This window comes from Plecotus auritus (genome assembly GCF_963455305.1).
Source record: "Plecotus auritus genome assembly, chromosome: 8".
Lineage (NCBI taxonomy): Eukaryota > Metazoa > Chordata > Mammalia > Chiroptera > Vespertilionidae > Plecotus > Plecotus auritus.
The window spans coordinates 132,226,823-132,246,327 of NC_137782.1; the positions used below are offsets into that span (position 1 = coordinate 132,226,823).

The 19,505-nt window shown below is 41.2% G+C and overlaps 1 protein-coding gene across 6 annotated transcripts in view; it reads left to right on the plus strand.

Annotated features, from left to right (window-relative positions):
- AAK1 (AP2 associated kinase 1) overlaps positions 1-19,505 on the plus strand; it is a 149,553-nt gene that overhangs the window by 106,305 nt on the left and 23,743 nt on the right. For 2 of the 6 annotated variants that reach the window (XM_080684710.1, XM_080684712.1), the window contains exons 13-17: positions 4,709-4,984; positions 7,708-7,940; positions 9,234-9,391; positions 11,227-11,331; positions 16,083-16,178. In XM_080684710.1, the coding sequence (XP_080540836.1) occupies positions 4,709-4,984; positions 7,708-7,940; positions 9,234-9,391; positions 11,227-11,331; positions 16,083-16,178 (868 nt within the window). The remainder of the gene's footprint in view (positions 1-4,708; positions 4,985-7,707; positions 7,941-9,233; positions 9,392-11,226; positions 11,332-16,082; positions 16,179-19,505) is intronic. The other 4 variants (XM_080684708.1, XM_080684713.1, XM_080684711.1 and 1 more) reach the window with 3 other exon arrangements.

Consider the following 19,505-nt stretch of genomic DNA (forward strand, 5'->3'; position numbering starts at 1 on the left):
GCCATGAGGAACAGAGTCTAGTCACTGGTGCTCATTGCTGCCTCTTGCGTGGAGATTCAGGGTCCCCGATCTGCTTGGGAGACCAGGTTGCTCAGTTGCACTGTGTTGGCAGGAGGTCCACTTCTTCCCTGCGGTAAACAGCCTTCTGTGTGCACTTGCCATGAATCCAAGTCAGGTGGCACTGCCCCTTAGTGTGGGTGTGGGGTCTGGTCACGCGGGTGTGCACTGTGGAAAACAAACTCCCTGTGTCCATGTACCCAGGTTCAAATTCAGCGCTGCCTTCCTGTGTGGGCACAGGGTCTGATCGTGGGGAACAAACTCCCCGAGACTGAACATCCAGGTTCAAATTCACCACAGCCTCTCTGCTAAGGTGCAGGGTCTGGTCATGGGAAACAAACTTTCTGGGTTTGCACCCCCAGGCTCAAATTCAGTGCTGTCTCCCTGCGTGGGCATAGGATCTGGTTGCAGAAAACAATCTCCCCAAGGTCGTGTACCTATGCTCAAATTCAGGACTGCCTTCCTGCCTGGGCGTGGAGACGAGTCGTGGGAAACAAATTCCCCGAGTTCACAAGTCCGGGCTCAAGTTCAGTGCTGTCTCCCTGCCCTGCGTGGGTGCAGGATCTGGTCGCAGAAGACCACCTCTCTAGGGATGAGTGGCTAGGCTCGAATTCTGCCTAGTCTCCCTGCCTGGGTGCTAAGATGAGTCACAGGAAACAAATTCCCCGAGTTCGCAAGCCCAGGGTCAAGTTCAGCGCTGTCTCCCTGCCCTGCATGGGCGCAGGATCTGGTTGCAGAAGACCACCTCCCTAGGGATGAGCGGCTAGGCTTGAATTCTGCTCAGTCTCCCTGCCTGGGTGCGGAGACTAGTCGCGGGAAACAAACTTCCCGTGTTTGACACCAAGGCTCAAAGTCAGGCAGAGTTGCCACTGCTTTGTGTGTGCAGAAAGTCTTATTATGCGGCTGGGGTCTTGTAGTTTCTATGTTGCTGCCGCGGGGGTGGCAGGGGAGGGGGATTGGCTTTGTGACTCACAGAAATCCGCGGCTGGGTGCCTGGAGTCCTGGTGTCCCTGGGTCTGCAGCTGTGGTGGCAGGTCTTCTACCAGAGCGGCTGTAGGGTCCTGGTTTGCTTCCGAGACCAGACTGGGTGGTGGCGAGGCTAGGATCCTAGTCTCAAGCAGTTCTGTTCTTCAAGATGGCATGGTCTCTGTGCCACCGGTGTCCTCCCCGGAGTGTTTGCAGCGGCCATGGGGTTTTGCCATCTAAGAGTGCCCGGATTGGCAGCCCCCTGGAAGAACTGCAGGGTCTAACTGTCCCTATTTCACTCACACACACACCCACACACGTCCACACACACCTCCATCGCTCCCTCACTCTCTCACACACTCTCCCTCCCTACCTTCCTGCCAGTCGCCATCTTGCCTCCCGAAAACGTTCAACAATAATTTCTTATCAAATATCCCGAAGTGTTTAGCCCTTTATCATGTCTTATAATTAAAGTTGGCTTGTTTGGCCCTGACCGGTTTGGCTCAGTGGATAGAGCGTTGGCCTGCAGACTCAAGGGTCCCAGGTTCGATTCCGGTCAAGGGCATGTACCTTGGTTGCGGGCACATACCCAGTAGGGAGTGTGCAGGAGGCAGCTGAATCGATGTTTCTCTCTCATCGATGTTTCTAACTCTCTATCCCTCTCCCTTCCTCTCTGTAAAAAATCAATAAAATATATTTAAAAAAAATAATAATAAAGTTGGCTTGTTTGAATCAGGATCCAAAGTCCACATATTGTATTTAGTGTGATTTTTTTCATTATATTTTCTTATATTTTTCACATGTTTTACTTTGAACATATTCATTTCATAACGAGTACTATATCTTTCATCTTTTAAGTCCGCTTTTTAAAAAAATATATTTTATTGATTTTTTACAGAAAGGAAGGGAGAGGGATAGAGAGTTAGAAACACTGATGAGAGAGAAACATCGATTCAGCTGCCTCCTGCACACCCCCTCCTGGGATGTGCCCGCAACCAAGATACATGCCCTTGACCGGAATTGAACCTGGGACCCTTCAGACTTCAGGCTGACGCTCTATCCACTGAGCCAAACTGGTTAGGGCTTAAGTCCCCTTTTAACCATAGGTACCCTCTCCCTCTTTTTTCCCCCCTTTTATCTTTTTTTTATTTTATTTTATTTTTTTTTAAGAAACTGGGTCACTTGTCCTGTAGAATTTTCCACATTCTGGATTTGGCTGATGGCATCCCTGTGGTGATGTTTAATATGTTTCTCCATCCCCTGTGTAAACTGGTAATTTCCTGAGGCTTGCTCAATATTCCATTCAGTTTGATTGTTCTTTTTTTTTCTGGTTATATCACATCAGGGGCATATAATGTCTGGTTGTCCTCTCTTTTAATAATATTAAGATCAGTAAGTGGGTTTGGTGTTGTCCATTTGATCTATGATGTTCCCCATCAGCTTAGCAGTCATTGCTAATCATTTCCTAAGTCTATTAATTCATTAGGGATGGCAAAATGATAATATTCTAGCATTTCCTCTTCATTTAAGGGCTGGAATTTATAAAGAATTTTTTTCATCAATTATTTTATTGCCCTAAGGTATTGTTTGTGCAGAAAAATTTATGATTCTTTTCCTGTTTTTACCAGTTTCAGAATGTTTGTTCTTAGTATCATCCAAAGGTGAATAATGAGGTTTTTGTTTTAGTATCATTATGAACTTGTGGATCTTAACATATTTGATATGTGTCCATACAATGTAGTTTTTTTAAATTTTGTTTATTTTGATGCTCAAAGCATCCCAACTTTGTCCAGTGAAAGTCTTCAAATTGGCTCCTAGATTCTTCTGCTGGGACTCCAGAAGTCTTTATGGTTTCCTTGTTATTCATTGTAGCAAGCTGTTCCAGGCTCATTTTACACTTAACCTAAAATCAGCCATTTCTCTAAGGAGCTTCATTTCCTTTTCATGGAAATGGTCTTTAGAAACCACATTTTTGGTGCTAGGGATACTCATTTGCTAATGGGTTAGTTATTGTTTTTAGACCTTTTCAGTGGACAGTAGTTAGGAAATAAATTTTGTTTTCTTAATAGGATATATACCATGAATTCAAATTTATATTCCTAATTCAGATGTGTAATTACAAGATTTTTGTTTAACTTCTTAGATTTTATATTTGTACTAGAGGCCCAGTGCATGGATTCGTGCACATTGAAAGGAAATTAATTAGAAGAAATATTTTAGAGGCTGTGGAGGGACTTCGGGAAGTTGGCTCCAGGGTGTATCCAGCCAGTCCTGATCAGCCTGACCCCAGCAGCAAGCTAACCTACAGGTCGGAGCGTCTGCCCCCTGGTGGTCAGTGCGCCATCACAGTGACTGGTCGAATGGTTGAAGGGACAATTAGCATATTAGGCTTTTATATATATACAGATTTTTCTAATCAAAGTCTTGATTCCTAATAACATTAACATATTACCTATTTGATTTATAGTTTCAAGATAACAATACCAATAGGATTACTGAAGATAGTTTAAGATTACTTTGCCCTCTTTACCCTTAGAATGTTTAGCATATTATTTTCTGGGGAGTCTGGCTATTAATTTGACACATGGGTTTCTTTGCTTCATTTTGCTTTTGATTTTTAGTTATTGATTTTTAAATTTTGGTTTAATTTTGTTTTGCGAACATGTAAAATATTTACATAGTTTCAAAGTTAAATCTGCAAAATTCTATCCCCTCTATCCCATATGTAGAGCTAGTCCTCATTCCTATTTACAACTAGAGAGCTGGATATATAGGATAGTTTATTCAATCAGTCCCCTGTTGATAGACATTTGGTTCTTTCCAGCATTTTATGGTTATAAATAGGCAGCTATTTACTGACATCTGGTTCTTTGCTAACCCTTTAACTTTACCTCATTAGGCAAACAGTATCCTGTCAGTTAGCTCTATAATGAAGTAAAACTATTTGAGATGTTAAAAGACAAGATCTTGGAGTTTTGTTCATCAGTAGGCCCTTGTTTGAGCTCTATTTGTGTGCCTAGCACATAGTCCTTAGTGGGTAGGAGAAAGACAGAAAAGAAGTTTCTCTATTTTTAGGATGCTTTATAAGAGACTATAACTTGACACAATTCATTACCAATATATAATAAAATGTCATTAAGTGTAATAATCTGACTTTTTTTGAATGTTTAAAGTTGGAGAGTTAGTAAAGATAGAGCTAGTGGGAAATAATTTTCAGAAAGAGATGACTTTAATAGTTGGGTTAACATTTAGGTTTTTGTTATTTTTTTTCAGTGTCATCATTGCTTCATCCTGTTCATCTAGGGGAGAATTTTAATCTTGGCTACTTCCAAATCCCTTCATGAGGAGAATTACTTCTGTGATTGGGAGATCATTTATTAGCTTCTGTTACACTCCAGTGTATAGAGTCACAGATGTGTAGTGAGATGGACACCCTCAGGCGTGGCATAGAAGCCCACATGGGAGCTGGTCTGCAGTGCAGGAGGCAGCATAGTGTAGTGGATGGAGCCTGGCAGTGTAAGGTGCTGCTCTGTTTGTTTTAATGTCTTCAGATTCCCCTCAGGAGTTTCAGGCCAAGATACAAGACTTCTGCCTTCCTTTGCCTTTGGCTTCATCACTGGTCTTAGTTATTACTGCGACAGGTTTTTATTCACCTCCTCATTTCTTGCTCCTTTCTCCTGCTTAGTTTCAGGCAGTACACCCAGCAACCCAGCAACCAGCAATTGCCCAGTTCCCTGTGGTGTCCCAAGGAAGCTCTCAACAGCAGCTGATACAGAACTTTTACCAGCAGCAGCAGCAGCAGCAGCAACAGCCCCAACAGCAGCTGGCCACAAACCTGCATCAGCAACAGCTGCTGACTCAGCAGGCCGCTGTGCAGCAGAAGCCTGCTGTTGCAGCAGTACAGCAGCCCCAGGTTCAGCCAACCGCAGCCCCGCAGCAGTCCCCTGCCCAGGAGCCAACGGTAAGAATCAGCCAGGGCTTGGAGAGCAAAAGAAGAGGAAAATGCAGTGAGGGCTTGGGAAACAGGCTGTAGCAGCTGGTGTGGTGGCCTTTGACCTAGAACTAGGCTGATTCCCCACCTTGTGGTTAAAATATTTGATCTTTTCTTGATATATTCAAGAACAGGATGAGGTATTCGGTAAATGGTAGAGGTTTTTTAAAAAATAACTCTAGGCTACTGATGAAGATGAATATTTAATTTATTACTTTGAAATTAGGCTGGCAGAAAGAGCTGTTCATTGTCTCTTGTGTTGAGCTGCCAAGGACCTAGGTAGGATTAGAATTAGTCCCTTTCCCTTCTTCAAGGGACAGTTTGGCCTTTGTGGCCTTTTCTGTCTTTGGAGGTTCATATGAACCCCCACATTTACCCTGAGTCCTGACAGTGTTGTGTTTATTCTTTCTCTTAGATGACATTACTGGCCACCTCAATTGAGTGTACCATATAGCACCCTTCAAGAGGGCCTGCTTGCCTGGGTCCATTTGCCATGGCCTAATCCCTTTGGACACCAGAGTATCTAAGAATTGTTCAAGCCCAATTGTTAGTATAGAAATTGAGCATGTCCACTTTTAGATAATGGCTGAATATAGCATCAGAATCACTACATCCTCTCCTGATAGACCTCTACTGTGTCAACATCCTCAAACACATTGTGTTTTGGCCTTTAATAAGTGCCCTTAATTTTGTACTCACAGTTTTCTGAGTAATAGTGATAGATAATTTTATAGTGATAGAAAAAGACATTTTACATACCCAGCCAATAGAATATAACAGCTACTGTCTTATTCCCAGGGAAGTCTAACTACTAGGCGAACAATAGGAAACCATCTTTTTGAGGACTGAGTTCTATTAGAGTACTGTGACCCATCTTAAACCAGAAAACCTGCATTCCTTCCAAGGAAGCAGTGCCGTAAATAGATTGTCTTTAAGTCTCAGCTAAGTGTGTGTTCAGTGTCTTTACACCTTGGTTTCTGAAACAACTCTAGTCTTCCCGCAGGTGTGAAGTAGATAGCTACTCTCTGTATTTTTCCTCTTGTTAAATGAAAAAGGGCTTTTAAAAAATTATCATATGATGTAGTTAATTGAGATCTTTGTTTCTTTCTTTTATTTTTAATATATATTTTTTATTGATTTCAGAGAGGAAGTGAGAGAGATAGAAACATCAATGATGAGAGAGAATTGTGGATTGGCTGCCTCCTGCACGCCCCCTACTGGGATTGGGGATCAAGCCCGCAACCCAGGCATGTCCCCTTGGCTGGAATGGAACCTGGGACCCTTTAGTCCGCAGGCCAATGCTCTGTCCACTGAGTCAAACTGGCTAGGGCACTAATTGAGATCTTAATCATCTAACCCAGTCCCCTCACTTAATGGAATTGGAAACTGAGGCCCAGCCTAGAAAGGCATTACTCAAGACACACAGACTGATAGCAGCAGAGCTGGGACCAGAACAGAGAGTCCTGATCTGTGTTCAGGGTGATAATAACAGATGCTTATCTGGGGGGATGAGATGATAAACTTCCTACAGACAACACTTCTTATGAGGTTCTCTCTGCTTTCCCTGGACAAAAGTATCCACTCTCTTGGGAATGAATTGTGAAACTTCTCCATGTTCCTTGGATTAAAAAAAAAATGCTTTGTTCGGTGGTAGTTGGTTAAGGGGGAGGAGAGGGAACAGGAGCAGAACATGCTTGTGCCAGGAGCTGGAGAGCTTCCCAGCTTTGGCCATCTCTTTCTCCAATGACTCTTGGCAGAATTTACCTAGAGAAGCAGGTGAGTGAATGTAAAGTATACACTGCAGCCCTAGCCGGTTTGGTTCAGTGGATAGAGCTTCGGCCTGTGGATTGAAGGGTCCCAAGTTCGATTTTTTTTTAAAATATATTTTATTGATTTTTTACAGAGAGGAAGGAAGAGTGATAGTCAGAAACATCGATGAGAGAGAAACATCGATCAGCTGCCTCTTGCACACCTCCTACTGGGGATGTGCCCGCAACCAAGTTACATGCCCTTGACCGGAATCGAACCTGGGACCTTTCAGTCCGCAGGCTGACGCTCTATCCACTGAGCCAAACCGGTTTTGGCCCAAGTTCGATTTTGATCAAGGGCACATGCCCGGGTTGTTGGCTTGATCCCCAGTAGAGGGCATGCAGGAGACAGTTGATCAATGATTCTCTCTCATCATTGATGTTTCTATCTCTCTCTCCCTCTCCCTTCCTCTCTGAAATCAATAAAAATATATTAAAACAAAAGTATACACTGCAGCCATCGTAAAGCAATAATCTACAAAGGAAAATGGCTGTATGCCATAGATGTTTGTGGCCACCTTATTTAAAATGGCCGAAAGTATGGAAGCAACCTAAATCATTCAATAACCCAACTGCAGCCATTAAAAATCAGAATAGCTTCTGTAGTCTTATGCTCTTGGCTAAATTGCATATGGTTACTCTGTATATTGTCATTGATGAAGATTGAAATATATATATAAGTACCAGATAAATACCGTATTGGTATCAGTCCCAGAGTTGCAGTTCAGGTTGTCAAAGCCTAGGGTTTATTTTTCTTTCAGGATGTTAATGATAAACTCAGCCATTTAAATTCTGTGTTAGCTCTCATGTGGCATTTTTTGTTATGCTAATCTGTTTATTTTTTTTTTTCCTTTGTTTTGGAACATTTTTCATTTCTCTTCCTAGCAGATACAAGCCCCAGTAAGACAACAGTCAACAGTTCAGACAACCCCACCTCCTACCGTCCAGGGACAGAAACTCGGATCTCTCACTCCTCCATCATCCCCCAAGACCCAACGTGCTGGACACAGGCGGATTCTCAGTGACGTAACCCACAGTGCAGTCTTTGGGGTCCCTGCCAGCAAATCAACCCAGCTGCTCCAGGCAGCTGCAGCTGAGGCCAGTCTCAATAAGTCCAAGTATGTGATGCTTCTCCTTTATTCTTCTTACTTTGTGGGCAAGGTCTGCTGTGGGCTGTTACTGTGTGATTCTTTGCATATGTTTGTGTGTAGATGTATATGCAGTGGTATGCATCTGTGTTTAATAAGAAACTGAATTTGCCTGTAGTACATAAACCATACTGATCTTAAGAAATAATTTCCTATTGTGTCACTGTTTCCATTCTCTCATCTAGTCCATATTTTACAGAGTATTTTCTAAACTCTTGATATGACCAAGTTTTCATGCTGAAAATCTTTCATTCCCCCCTCCCCCAACACCCCCCTGGTTGCCTGTGGGATACTGTCTGAACTCATTGGTTAACAGACCAAAGACCTATTGCATCACATTGGTGGACTTGTCATTCTCCATCTTCACGAGTGCTTTGTTCAGCCTATGCCCTCTCCCTTAACTGCACTGTCCTCCTTGTCCACTAAGGAGGTGCTTATCTATTCATCAAGATCAATGTCCTTTAACCCTTCCTCTGGTGTCATTTATAATTTGTTGTGCACGTATCCCATTGTATTATCATTATTTATTCGTATGTCTATATGAGTATCTGATCTAGCTGACAGCCTGAGAGTTCCTCGAAGACAAGGATTATGTCTAAATCAACCTTTGCAAATCCAGTGACTGGCTATGGGCCTTATATAAAGCAGATGTAGATTGCAATGAATGTTTGTGGAGTAAATGCAAATTCAGGCCCTCAGCTTTCTTGGAACCATATACTCTGCAGTTAAAAATCTTGAACTCATTAGCTAAATGCAAAGGGCATCAAGAGAGACTTAGAATAAAATTAAGTAATGGTATCTAGAAGCACAAGATAGTGGTCTTTATTTCTCTTTAACTGTGATAGGTGACCATAGTTCTATGCATGTTAGATCCAACAGATGGGAGGCAGCTTGAACAGGCATCAGTCCCACCCCTCCAGGGTCCATTATTGTAGGTTATAGTGGGCACCATAAGATGCACAATAGGTTGCTTTGGGATCTTCAATTGAAAGGACTTGCAGACGAGACCAAAAATCTAAGCAAAAGATTAAAGAAGTAGAGGGAGATAGTGAATCATTAAGAAAATGGAAACATTTATTTTACACAGTGGAAAGGGGTCTATAGAGACTGTCCAGTTGCCATGGAAAGCCCTTTTAGAAAACCACTGTGGAAAATAACGGTTTGACTTGGAAAAGAATTTGCTCTTGAAACAAAGAGAAAATAGGTTGAACCTTTTCAACTTTTATATGTCTTCTTATTTTGTGGGGGTGGGAACTTACCTAGGTCTGCAACCACCACTCCATCAGGCTCTCCTCGGACTTCCCAGCAAAACGTTTATAATCCTTCAGAAGGTTCTACGTGGAATCCCTTTGATGATGACAATTTCTCCAAACTCACAGCTGAAGAACTGCTAAATAAGGACTTTGCCAAGCTGGGGGAAGGTGAGTAATTGGTGTCTTTGTGATTCTTGAAACCTTATTCTAGAGGAGTATACATGTAAAAATGTAGACTTGGGGCCCTGGCCGGTGTGGCTCTGCGGATAGAGTGTCAGCCCATGGACCGAAGGGTCTTGGGTTCAATTCCTGGTCAAGGGCATGTACCTGGGTTGCAGGTTTGGGCCCCAGCTAGGGCACATGCGGGAGGCAACTGATCAATGTTTCTCACTCTCCCACTCTCTCCCTTCCATTCTCTCTAAAATCAATAGCAAAAAATACCTTTGGGTGAGGACAAAAAAAAAAAAAAGTAGGCTTGGGTCCCTCAAAAGTTTGATTTTAAAAAAATCGTTCTTATTCAAGTATAGTTGGTATACAATCTTGTATTGGTTATGTTAGTTTCAGGTGTACAATATAGTGATTTGATACTTTTATACCTTACAATGTGATTTTAAAGTATGAGTACAAATCAATTTGTATTTTTACCAGAGCACTGAAGTCTTCCTCCTCAGGAAATCCTGGTCTCTTATAGGTGGTGGCAAGGAGAAGGGAAAACTTTTAGGAAAGATTGGATAGCATAGATTGGGATGAGAGTGTCATGCATGCTCATTTCTTGTAGGAATATGATGGTTCCCTTGTCCTAAGGGGGTTTATTGTCCCAGAAAATTATAACTGCTTACCCATGAGAGTGTGCTCTCACAGAGAAACTGAATCTTTGACTATGATCAGAGTTCTGTATTACTGAGGAGATCAAATAAATAGAAGGTGCCTTTCTGCTTGCAAACCCACAGTCTAATTTGGAAGGCAGGAGACACACATGCACACACACACTTTGGAAAACAACAGCACAAGCTCTAGGAAAATTCTACGGTATGATACAGTTCAAAGAGTATCTCAGTGTAGACCAGAGCATAGGGTAAAGGAATGATCAGAACCAAGAGAATTTAGAGCAAACACTTTAACTGTTTGACTAATAGTTTAACTATTATTTTATAGATATCTTTTTAAAATCTGTATTGCTTTCTTGCCTTTTGAAACAAAAGATAGAGCATAGGATTTAACTTTCCTTGATGATTCATTATCAAGTTATTTCATTGTTATGTGTGCCAGTTATTGTTCTAGACCAGTGGTCGGCAAACGCATTAGTCAAGAGAGCCAAATATCAACAGTACAATTGAAATTTCTTTTGAGAGCCAAATTTTTTAAACTTAAACTTCTTCTAATGCCACTTTTTCAAAATAGACTCACCCAGGCCATGGTATTTTGTGGAAGAGCCACACTCAAGGGGCCAAAGAGCCGCATGTGGCTCGCAAGCCGCGGTTTGCCGACCACTGTTCTAGACTATAAAAGAAATACCTTTAGGACTCGTGAAAACTGTAGTATTTTTGCATTCAATTAAGTGACCTGCTCAAGTTTTTAAATTTTTAAAATAAGTTTTTTGTTGTCTGCAACCGAGGCATGTGCCCCTGATTGGAATCGAACCCAGGACCCTTCAGTACACAGGCCAACGCTCTAACCACTGATCCAAACTGGCTAGGGCTTAACCATTTTTAAGTGTACAGATCAGTAGTGTTAATTATGTTTGCATTGTGGTGCAGCCAATCTTCAGAACTCTTTCCCTCTTGCAAAACTGATGTGCTCTCTCTTTTGATTCTTAAAACCTCCTTCCATTTCTCAGTGGTTCTCTCAGCTACTGTAGTGACTACACAAGGACCTCTGAATGGCTGAGGTGTCACCATAACACAGTAAAAAGGAATGAAGTCTAGAAGTCAGTGCAGAGAGTGCTCTGGGGATGTGTTCTGTGATTCTGCTGGCGTGAACTGAATGGTGTTTTGTCTCTCCAGGCAAACATCCTGAGAAGCTTGGAGGCTCAGCTGAGAGTTTGATCCCAGGCTTTCAATCAACCCAAAGTGATGCTTTTGCCACTTCTTCGTTTGCTGCTGGAAATGGTTAGTATGGCAAACACCTGAAACACAAACTCACTCTTGTCACCTTCACACTGTTTTCCACTTCACAGATAACTCTAGCATACCAATGAGCCCAAAAATCCTGTTGGTAACTTAATATTTTCCTTTATTCCAAAGACTTCCAATAAAAAAGATAGGGATAAAGAAAGATGTAGAGTCACTTTCAATTAAAATGACAGGATGATCTGGCGGTAATATATAGGATTTGTTCTGTCTAGTCCATGGACATGTTTTAAGCAAATATTTCTAAATTTGAGGAGCACCACACTGAGACTCTGCTAAGCTGTCTATTTTTTGTTTGTTTGTTTGTTTTGTTAATCCTCACCCAAGGATATTTTTTCCATTGCTTTTCAGAGAGAGTGTGGAAGGGAGGTGGGGAGGGGGAGAGACAGAGGGAAAGAGAAAAACACTGATGTGAGAGAGGCACATCAACTGGTTGCCTCCCACACATGCCTCGACTGGGGATGGCGAGTGAACCCGCAACCCAGGTATGTGTTCTCGACCTGGAATCGAACCTGTGACCCTTTGGTGCTGTGTCCATTAAGTCAAACTGGCTAGGGTGAATTTTCCTCTTTATTAATAAAAATTATACATATTTTTTATGTAAAAGTAATTTATTGAAAAGCATAGAAAAGAAAGTTAAAAGCTTTATGATTTCACCACTGAGCAATTAGCACGGGGATATTATTTTGATATCTATTGGTGGTATTTAATCTTTTTAAGGTCACAGACAGTTATCTTTGTGAATCTAATGAACCTTATAGATTTTCTCCCTCATGAATAAACAAGTGACCATGATTTTGTATAGTTTTAGACCTCAGATTAATAATCTCTGTACATCTTTATAATCATATTTTAAAACCTATTTATTTCACTTAATAAATCTGGCATGTTTCCCCCATATTATTAAAGCAGCTCCTGAAATATAACTTTAGAAATACCTGCATTAAATGCCTTTTATATGGATATATCTTAATGTATTTAACTAAATCTCTCTCTCTTTTTTTCTTTTATTTGTTAATCCTCACCCGAGGATATTTTTTCCATTGATTTTTAGAGGGAATGGAAGGGAGGGAAGGAAAGAAAGAGAGAGAAACAGCAATGTGAGAGAGACACACTGATTGGTTGCCTCCTGTATGGGCCCCAACTAGGTCTGGGGATCGAACCTGCAACCCAGGTACATGCCCTTGACCGGGAATCGAACCCATGACCCTTCAGTGTGCAGGCCAACGCTTCAACCACTGAGCCACACCCAGCTGGGCGTCGCAAACTGAAAAATTTTTTTTATTTTTTTTATTAAGGTATTATATGTGTACATATCTTACCAATGCCCCCCCCGCAACATGGTATGTTCTTCCATCTGTTTACGTCTTCCTCTATCTCTTATTTCACTCCCATACATGCCCTCACCCCCAAATGTTTTGCATCCGTTGGTTACTCTTATATGCATGCATATAAGTCCTTCGGTTGATCTCTTATTTCCCCCACCTCTCCCTAACCTTCCTGCTGTAATTTGACAGTCTGTTTGATGCTTTACTGCCTCTGTATCTATCTTTTTGTTCATCAGTTTATAATGTTTTTTATTATCCACAAATGAGTGAAATCATGTGGTATTTTTCTTTCATTGACTGGCTTATTTCACTTAGCATAATGTTCTCCAATTCCATCCAGGTTGCTACAAATGGTAAGAATTCCTTCTTTTTTATGGCAGCATAGTATTCCATTGTGTAGATGTACCATAGTTTTCTGATCCAGTCATCTGCTGAAGGCCACCGAGGCTGTTTCCAAATCTTACCTATTGTAAATTGTGCTGCTATGAACATAGGGGTGCATATATCCTTTCTGACTGGTGTTTCTAGTTTCTTAGGATATATTCCCAGGAGTGGGATTACTGGGTCAAATGGGAGTTCCATTTTCAGTTTTTTGAGGAAACTCCATACTGTTCTCCACAGTCTGCATTCCCACCAGCAGTGCACGAGGGTTCCTTTTTCTCTGCATCCTCGCCAACACTTGTCGTTTGTTGATTTGTTGATGATAGCCATTCTGACAGGTGTGAGATGGTATCGCATTGTCGTTTTGATTTGCATCTCTCGGATAATTAGTAACTTTGAGCATGTTTTCATGTGTCTCTTGGCCTTCCTTCCGTCTTCTTTCGAAAAGATTCTATTTAGGTCCGTTGCCCATTTTTTTATTGGATCATTTATCTTCCTTTTATTAAGTTATATAAGCTGCCTGTAGATGTTGGAGATTAAACCTTTATCAGTGATAACATTTGTAAATATATTCTCCCATACAGTGGGGTTTCTTGTTGTTTTGTTGATGGTTTCTTTTGCTGTGAAAAAGCTTTTTATTTTGATGTAGTCCCATTTGTTTATTTTCTCTTTGGCTTCCATTGCCCTAGGGGCAGTATCAGTGAAGAAGTTCTTTCGGCATATGTCTGAGATTTTGCTGCCTGTGGATTCCTCTAGTGTTTTTATGGTTTCCCGTCTTATGTTTAAGTCCTGTATCCATTTTGAGTTTATTTTTGTGTATGGTGTAAGTTGGTGATCTAGTTTCATTTTTTTGCATGTATCTGTCCAATTTTCCCAACACCATTTATTGAAGAGACTGTCTTGACTCCATTGTATGTTCATGCATACTTTGTCAAATATTATTACGCATAGTGATTTGGGTCGATATCTGGATTCTCTATTCTATTCCATTGATCTATATGTCTGTTCTTGTGCCAGTACCAGGCAGTTTTGAGAACAGTGGCTTTGTAATACAGCTTGAAGTCTGGTATTGAGATTCCTCCTACTTTATTCTTCTTTCTCAGGATTGCTGTGGCTATTCGGGGTCTTTTTTTATTCCAGATGAATTTTTGGAGAGTTCTTACTAGGTCTGTGAAATATGCCATTGGTATTTTAATGGGGATTGCATTGAATCTATAGATTGCTTTGGGTAGTATGGACATTTTAATGATGTTGATTCTACCAATCCATGAACATGGTATGTTCTTCCATCTGTTTACGTCTTCCTCTATCTCTTTTTTCAGTGTCCTGTAGTTTTCCTCGTATAGGTCTTTTACCTCCTTGGTTAAGTTTATTCCTAGGTATCTTAATTTTTTTGGTGCGATGGTAAATGGGATTGCTTTTTTAGTCTCTCTTTCTGTAAGTTCACTATTGGTGTATAGAAATGCTATAGATTTCTTGGCGTTAATTTTGTATCCTGCTACATTGTCGAATTCATTTATTAAGTCTGTTAGTTTTTTGATGGAGTCTTTCGGGTTTTTTATGTACAATATCATGTCATCTGCAAATAAGAACAGCTTTACTTCTTCTTTTCCAATTTGGATGCCTTTTATTTCTTCTTCTTGTCTAATTGCAGTGGCTAATACTTCCAGTACTATGTCAAACAGGAGTGGTGAGAGTGGGCATCCCTGTCTTGTTCCTGTTCTTAGGGGAAATGGTTTTAGTTTTTGCCCATTGAGTATGATGTTAGCTGTGGGTTTATCATATATAGCTTTCATTATGTTGAGGTATGATCCTTCTATTCCCACCTTGTTGAGAGTTTTTATCAAGAAAGGGTGTTGGATTTTGTCAAATGCTTTTTCTGCATCAATTGATATGACTATGTGATTTTTATCTCTCAATTTGTTTATGTGATGTATCACGTTTATTGATTTGTGGATATTGTACCATCCTTGCATTCTTGGGATAAATCCTACTTGGTCATGGTGTATGGTCTTTCTGATGTACTACTGGATTCGATTTGCTAGAATTTTGTTGAGGATTTTGGCATCTACGTTCATGAGGGATATTGGCCTGTAATTCTCTTTCATTGTGTTGTCTTTATCTGGTTTTGGTATTAGGGTGATGCTGGCTTCATAGAAGGAGCTTGGAAGTATTCCTTCCTCTTGAATTTTTTGGAATAGTCTGAGGAGGATAGGTTTTAGTTCTTCCTTGAATGGCAAACTGAATATTAAAATGCATCGTAAAAAATGATAAAGTAGAAACAAGGAGACCTGGGTTCTGATCCTAGGTCTGCTGGTGCACCTCTGGCTAATCTCTTAACTTCTGGGCTTTATTTCCTTTTCTGAAAAATAAGAAAATTGTGTTAGAAAATCCTGAGATCTCTTCAAACTCTGATATCCCAGAGGGTGCATAGATTTCTGTAAATCTATACGTTTATCAAATATAGAATGAATGCCAATAGTATGTAAGATGTAGTCTAGAGATTAGGGGTTGTCTAACCTTGCAGGAGGCAAGAAGTCTGTCTCCTCCTGTCTGTGTGCCTAGCACTATATTAGACATTTGGTGATACAACAACCTCAAGAGGGTAATGGTTACATAGGAAGTACCTATATATATGCTAGATTACAGAATAGATAATGTTTGTTTACATGCCAAAATGTGCAATATGGATAGTAATTGCTGTACCAATTCTGAAAAAGATCACTGTGGGTTTCCACAAAAGGAAAAGTGGAATTTCAGATGTATGAAAATCCCCGTTTTGTCATTAATTACATCTTAGAGTATGTTGCAAGGACCAGATTATATATTTCATACATACTTTGCTGTTACACTGTATTATATCCACTTATCCCTCTTTATTCTACCTCTGAGTTTAGACTTGTTCTCTAATTTGAGCTGTTGGGTTAATAGATAGTAAATTCATCTAGATTTACTTGATATTTTCTGCTTTTCTCTTTTTTCTCTCTCCTTGACCCTTCCTTCCCCTCCAACCAACTCCAGCTGAAAAAAGGAAGGGTGGGCAGACTGTGGATTCTAGCCTCCCACTTCTAAGCGTATCTGATCCTTTCATTCCTCTTCAAGTACCTGATGCACCAGGTAGGTAAATAGAACTGATCTGAGGTTAACCAGCTTGATTCTTATGTCCCAGGGTCTCTTGAGAGTTGGTTTTAAACACTCCATGAAAAGGATCTGAATTCCATATTAGTCCAATAATGATTATAACAATATGGGGGAAGGCCTATAAGCATGTGATAAAAGGAACAAAATGTGAATAGTGGTTATAGTATGATGAGTAGATAATGGGTGACTTACTTCCTGTCCAGTTGCTATTTTCCTGTAATATACTTTAATTTTATAATATGAAAATGCGTAGTAAAAGTTGATAGGAAATGTGAGTCAGGGAACCTGAGTTTCCTTTCTAGCTCTTCCACTACCTGAAAACCTTCGGGCTTGACTCTTCATCAGTGGAGTGAAATGGACTGCATGAATTCGAATATCCCTTTAAATCTACCGTATCCTGATTTTTAAGTGAGCAGTCCAAAAAAGGAAGAAATGGTTAGTGTGTTCTGATTGAAACAGCTTTTGAAACATAATTTGCAGTTTCTGAATGCCAAAGATTTCTTTCCTGCTCTCCTCCCCATCCTTTTGGGGAGGGGTGGAAAAGCGTGATGTGAGGAACAGAAGCCGCTTTTTCTCATCTCTGTCAGTGTCTTTGAAAAAGCAAATAGATCCAGCTCCTTTGAAGCATCTGGTGGTCATTTTGCTTCTAATAGTTTTCCTTTTTTCCAGTTTTTCCCTTGCTGATTCTTGGTCTTAAACTGATAGGATCTGGCTGGTTTTTCTTTTCCCCCAAATGTTAAAGGTATTTGATTGATTGCCTCAAGATTGGAAGTGATTGTGATATTCATACCCTCTCCCTACTAAGACAGACTGTGTAGCTAGGGCACCAAGATAGTTTTTATTTCTTTAGGCAATTTGTGGACCCTTCTAAAAGGAAGCAAAAACTTGCCGAAACCGGTTTGGCTCAGTGGATAGAGCGTCGGCCTGCGGACTGAAGGGTCCCAGGTTCGATTCCGGTCAAGGGCATGTACCTTGGTTGCGGGCACATCCCCAGTAGGGGGCGTGCAGGAGGCAGCTGATCGATGTTTCTCTCTCATCGATGTTTCTAGCTCTCTGTCCCTCTCCCTTCCTCTCTGTGAAATATCAATAAAAATATATTTAAAAGGAAGCAAAAACTTGCCTTGATCAGGTATCATTGTGTAACATTATAGCTTTCTGGACCTAGATGGTGGATGTAGGTAAAAAATGTTTAAAACCACTGAGGAATGATTCAGTAAAGGATAGTTAAAGAAAGAGGAAAGTAATCAGATCTCTCAGGAGCTAGCCAGGCTAGTTTCAAGCAGAATGCTGGAGAGGGATGGACTACAAACTCAAGCTGAGTTCCACTGACCTCTTTTTCCTCCCTGTTGTAGCAGTCATAGGATCAGACAAGAAAAATGGATTATTACGGCATTCTTCCTTTGACACCCCTCAGGTTCTTGCATTGCTCTTACCTAGACGGCCCATGGCTGCGTATGCTGAAAGGGTGGCCTCTTGGCACAAGCCAGAGGATGAAGCCCACGAGCAAGTAGCTGTGCTCTGCAGCTGTCCAGAAGCCCTTTGGATTAAGGGTGAGGGGCCAAGCACATGCACCAGGTGACTCAGGATGTCAACTCCAGCTTACAGAGATACATTTTGAAGGTGTGAAGATGAGCTTGGGGGCCATTAGAGCCAGCTGGCTGCCATGCTTACTTTCCTTATTGTTATCTTTCCTGTCTCCTGGCCTTCCAGATTTCTCTCATTCTGGAGGATTCCTGCTAAAGTGTTAGTGGTATACACTCTAATACCAATTAAGCCATGACTCCTCTTGGGTTTTAATGGAAAATCTATTACAATGGAGCATTCTAATAGAGAATTCCAAGAATGTTTTATTTGTTTCCTGATCCATCAGACCAGACTTGTGTGTTGAAAACATAAAGCAACATATCAGTGTTTTGCATTCCAGTGAATTCTCGTATCACTGAGCATAAAATCCAGACTTATTACCAGGACCTACAAGGCCCTAACTGATCTGGGCCTTGGCTACTCCTCTAACCTGAGCTCGTAGCCTCTTCCCCTCAGTCTTTCCTTTAATAGGATAAACTTGTTCCCACCACAGGGCCTTTGCACTTGCTGGTACTCTACCTGAAAAGCTTTTCCTCCAGCTCTGTTTCTTCTTGTCATTCGACCTTTAGGTCTCAGTTTAAATACTCTCTTCTCAGAAAGGTGTAGTGTGGTCCCACGGGCACTTAGTCACATGTCCTGGCTTTTTTCTTCATAGTATTTATTATTGTCTTTTTTCATTTGTTTATTGTCTAATTTTCTTCGCCAACATGTCAGTGTCCTGAGGGAGGGATCTTGCTATCTTCATTCATCACTATGTTGCCCGTGTTTTTGAGAACGCTGCCAGGGAAAGTCAGCACTCGATGAATATTTGCAGACTGGGTGAATGAATGAAGTAAAACCTGAGGCTGAAAGGCTTCTGGTGGCCCCATTACTCTCCATTTCTGTCCCAACTCCCAAACACCAGGTTACTGGCTTCATAGCCTTCCATCTTTGCCTCTGCCAAGCCCCAGCCAGGCTCCCACCCATTCTTTGAAGGTGTATAAATGAAGGCACAGCCCACAGTGTCAGGAAGCTGCCCGAACCCCAGGATCAGCCTGATAGCCAGGCTCAGCAGATCGTTCAGCTCCAGCCTTTCATGGTACCCTCCAGAATTTGATCTGAGTGTGGTTATGTGTCTATGCTTATTTTATTTCTTTTCATGTTCAGCCCATAGCACCATTCAGTTATATAGTTTCTTATCCAAGACCCCTATGTCCTTCTTTAGTGACTTGAAATGTCTGAGTGAGGAAAGTGCTAAGAGTTTAGGGTATCTGGTACCTCCACAAATCACAAGTGTGTCTCCCCACCTCCTGTCCCCCTGCCAAGCAACCAGTTTGTCACTACATTCAGTTCATTGTGGGCACCAGTCAGGTTTTTTGGTAGGTTTGTTTTGTTTTACATACTTGCTTAACTTCCATACTCAGCCTTCTTGAGGATAAGAATCATGAAATCTTACTCTCCTGACAAATACATGTATTTTAATGTCTTAGCATTTGGTTTTATGCTTTTAAAACATTATCACATATAATTTTCTTTGATCCTACAAATAACACTGAATGGTAAGTATGTCGAGGAATCTCATTTTCCAGGGGAAGGAAGTGAAGCCTCAGTGCTATTGGGTCGGTGCTGTTCCACACACTCCTCTTCATGGGCCGTCCCCTGAGCAAGATCCCCCAGCAGTGTGTCGGAAACACAAAGCAACATATCAGTGTTTCTTTGTCTTTGGGGCAGTTCCAAGAT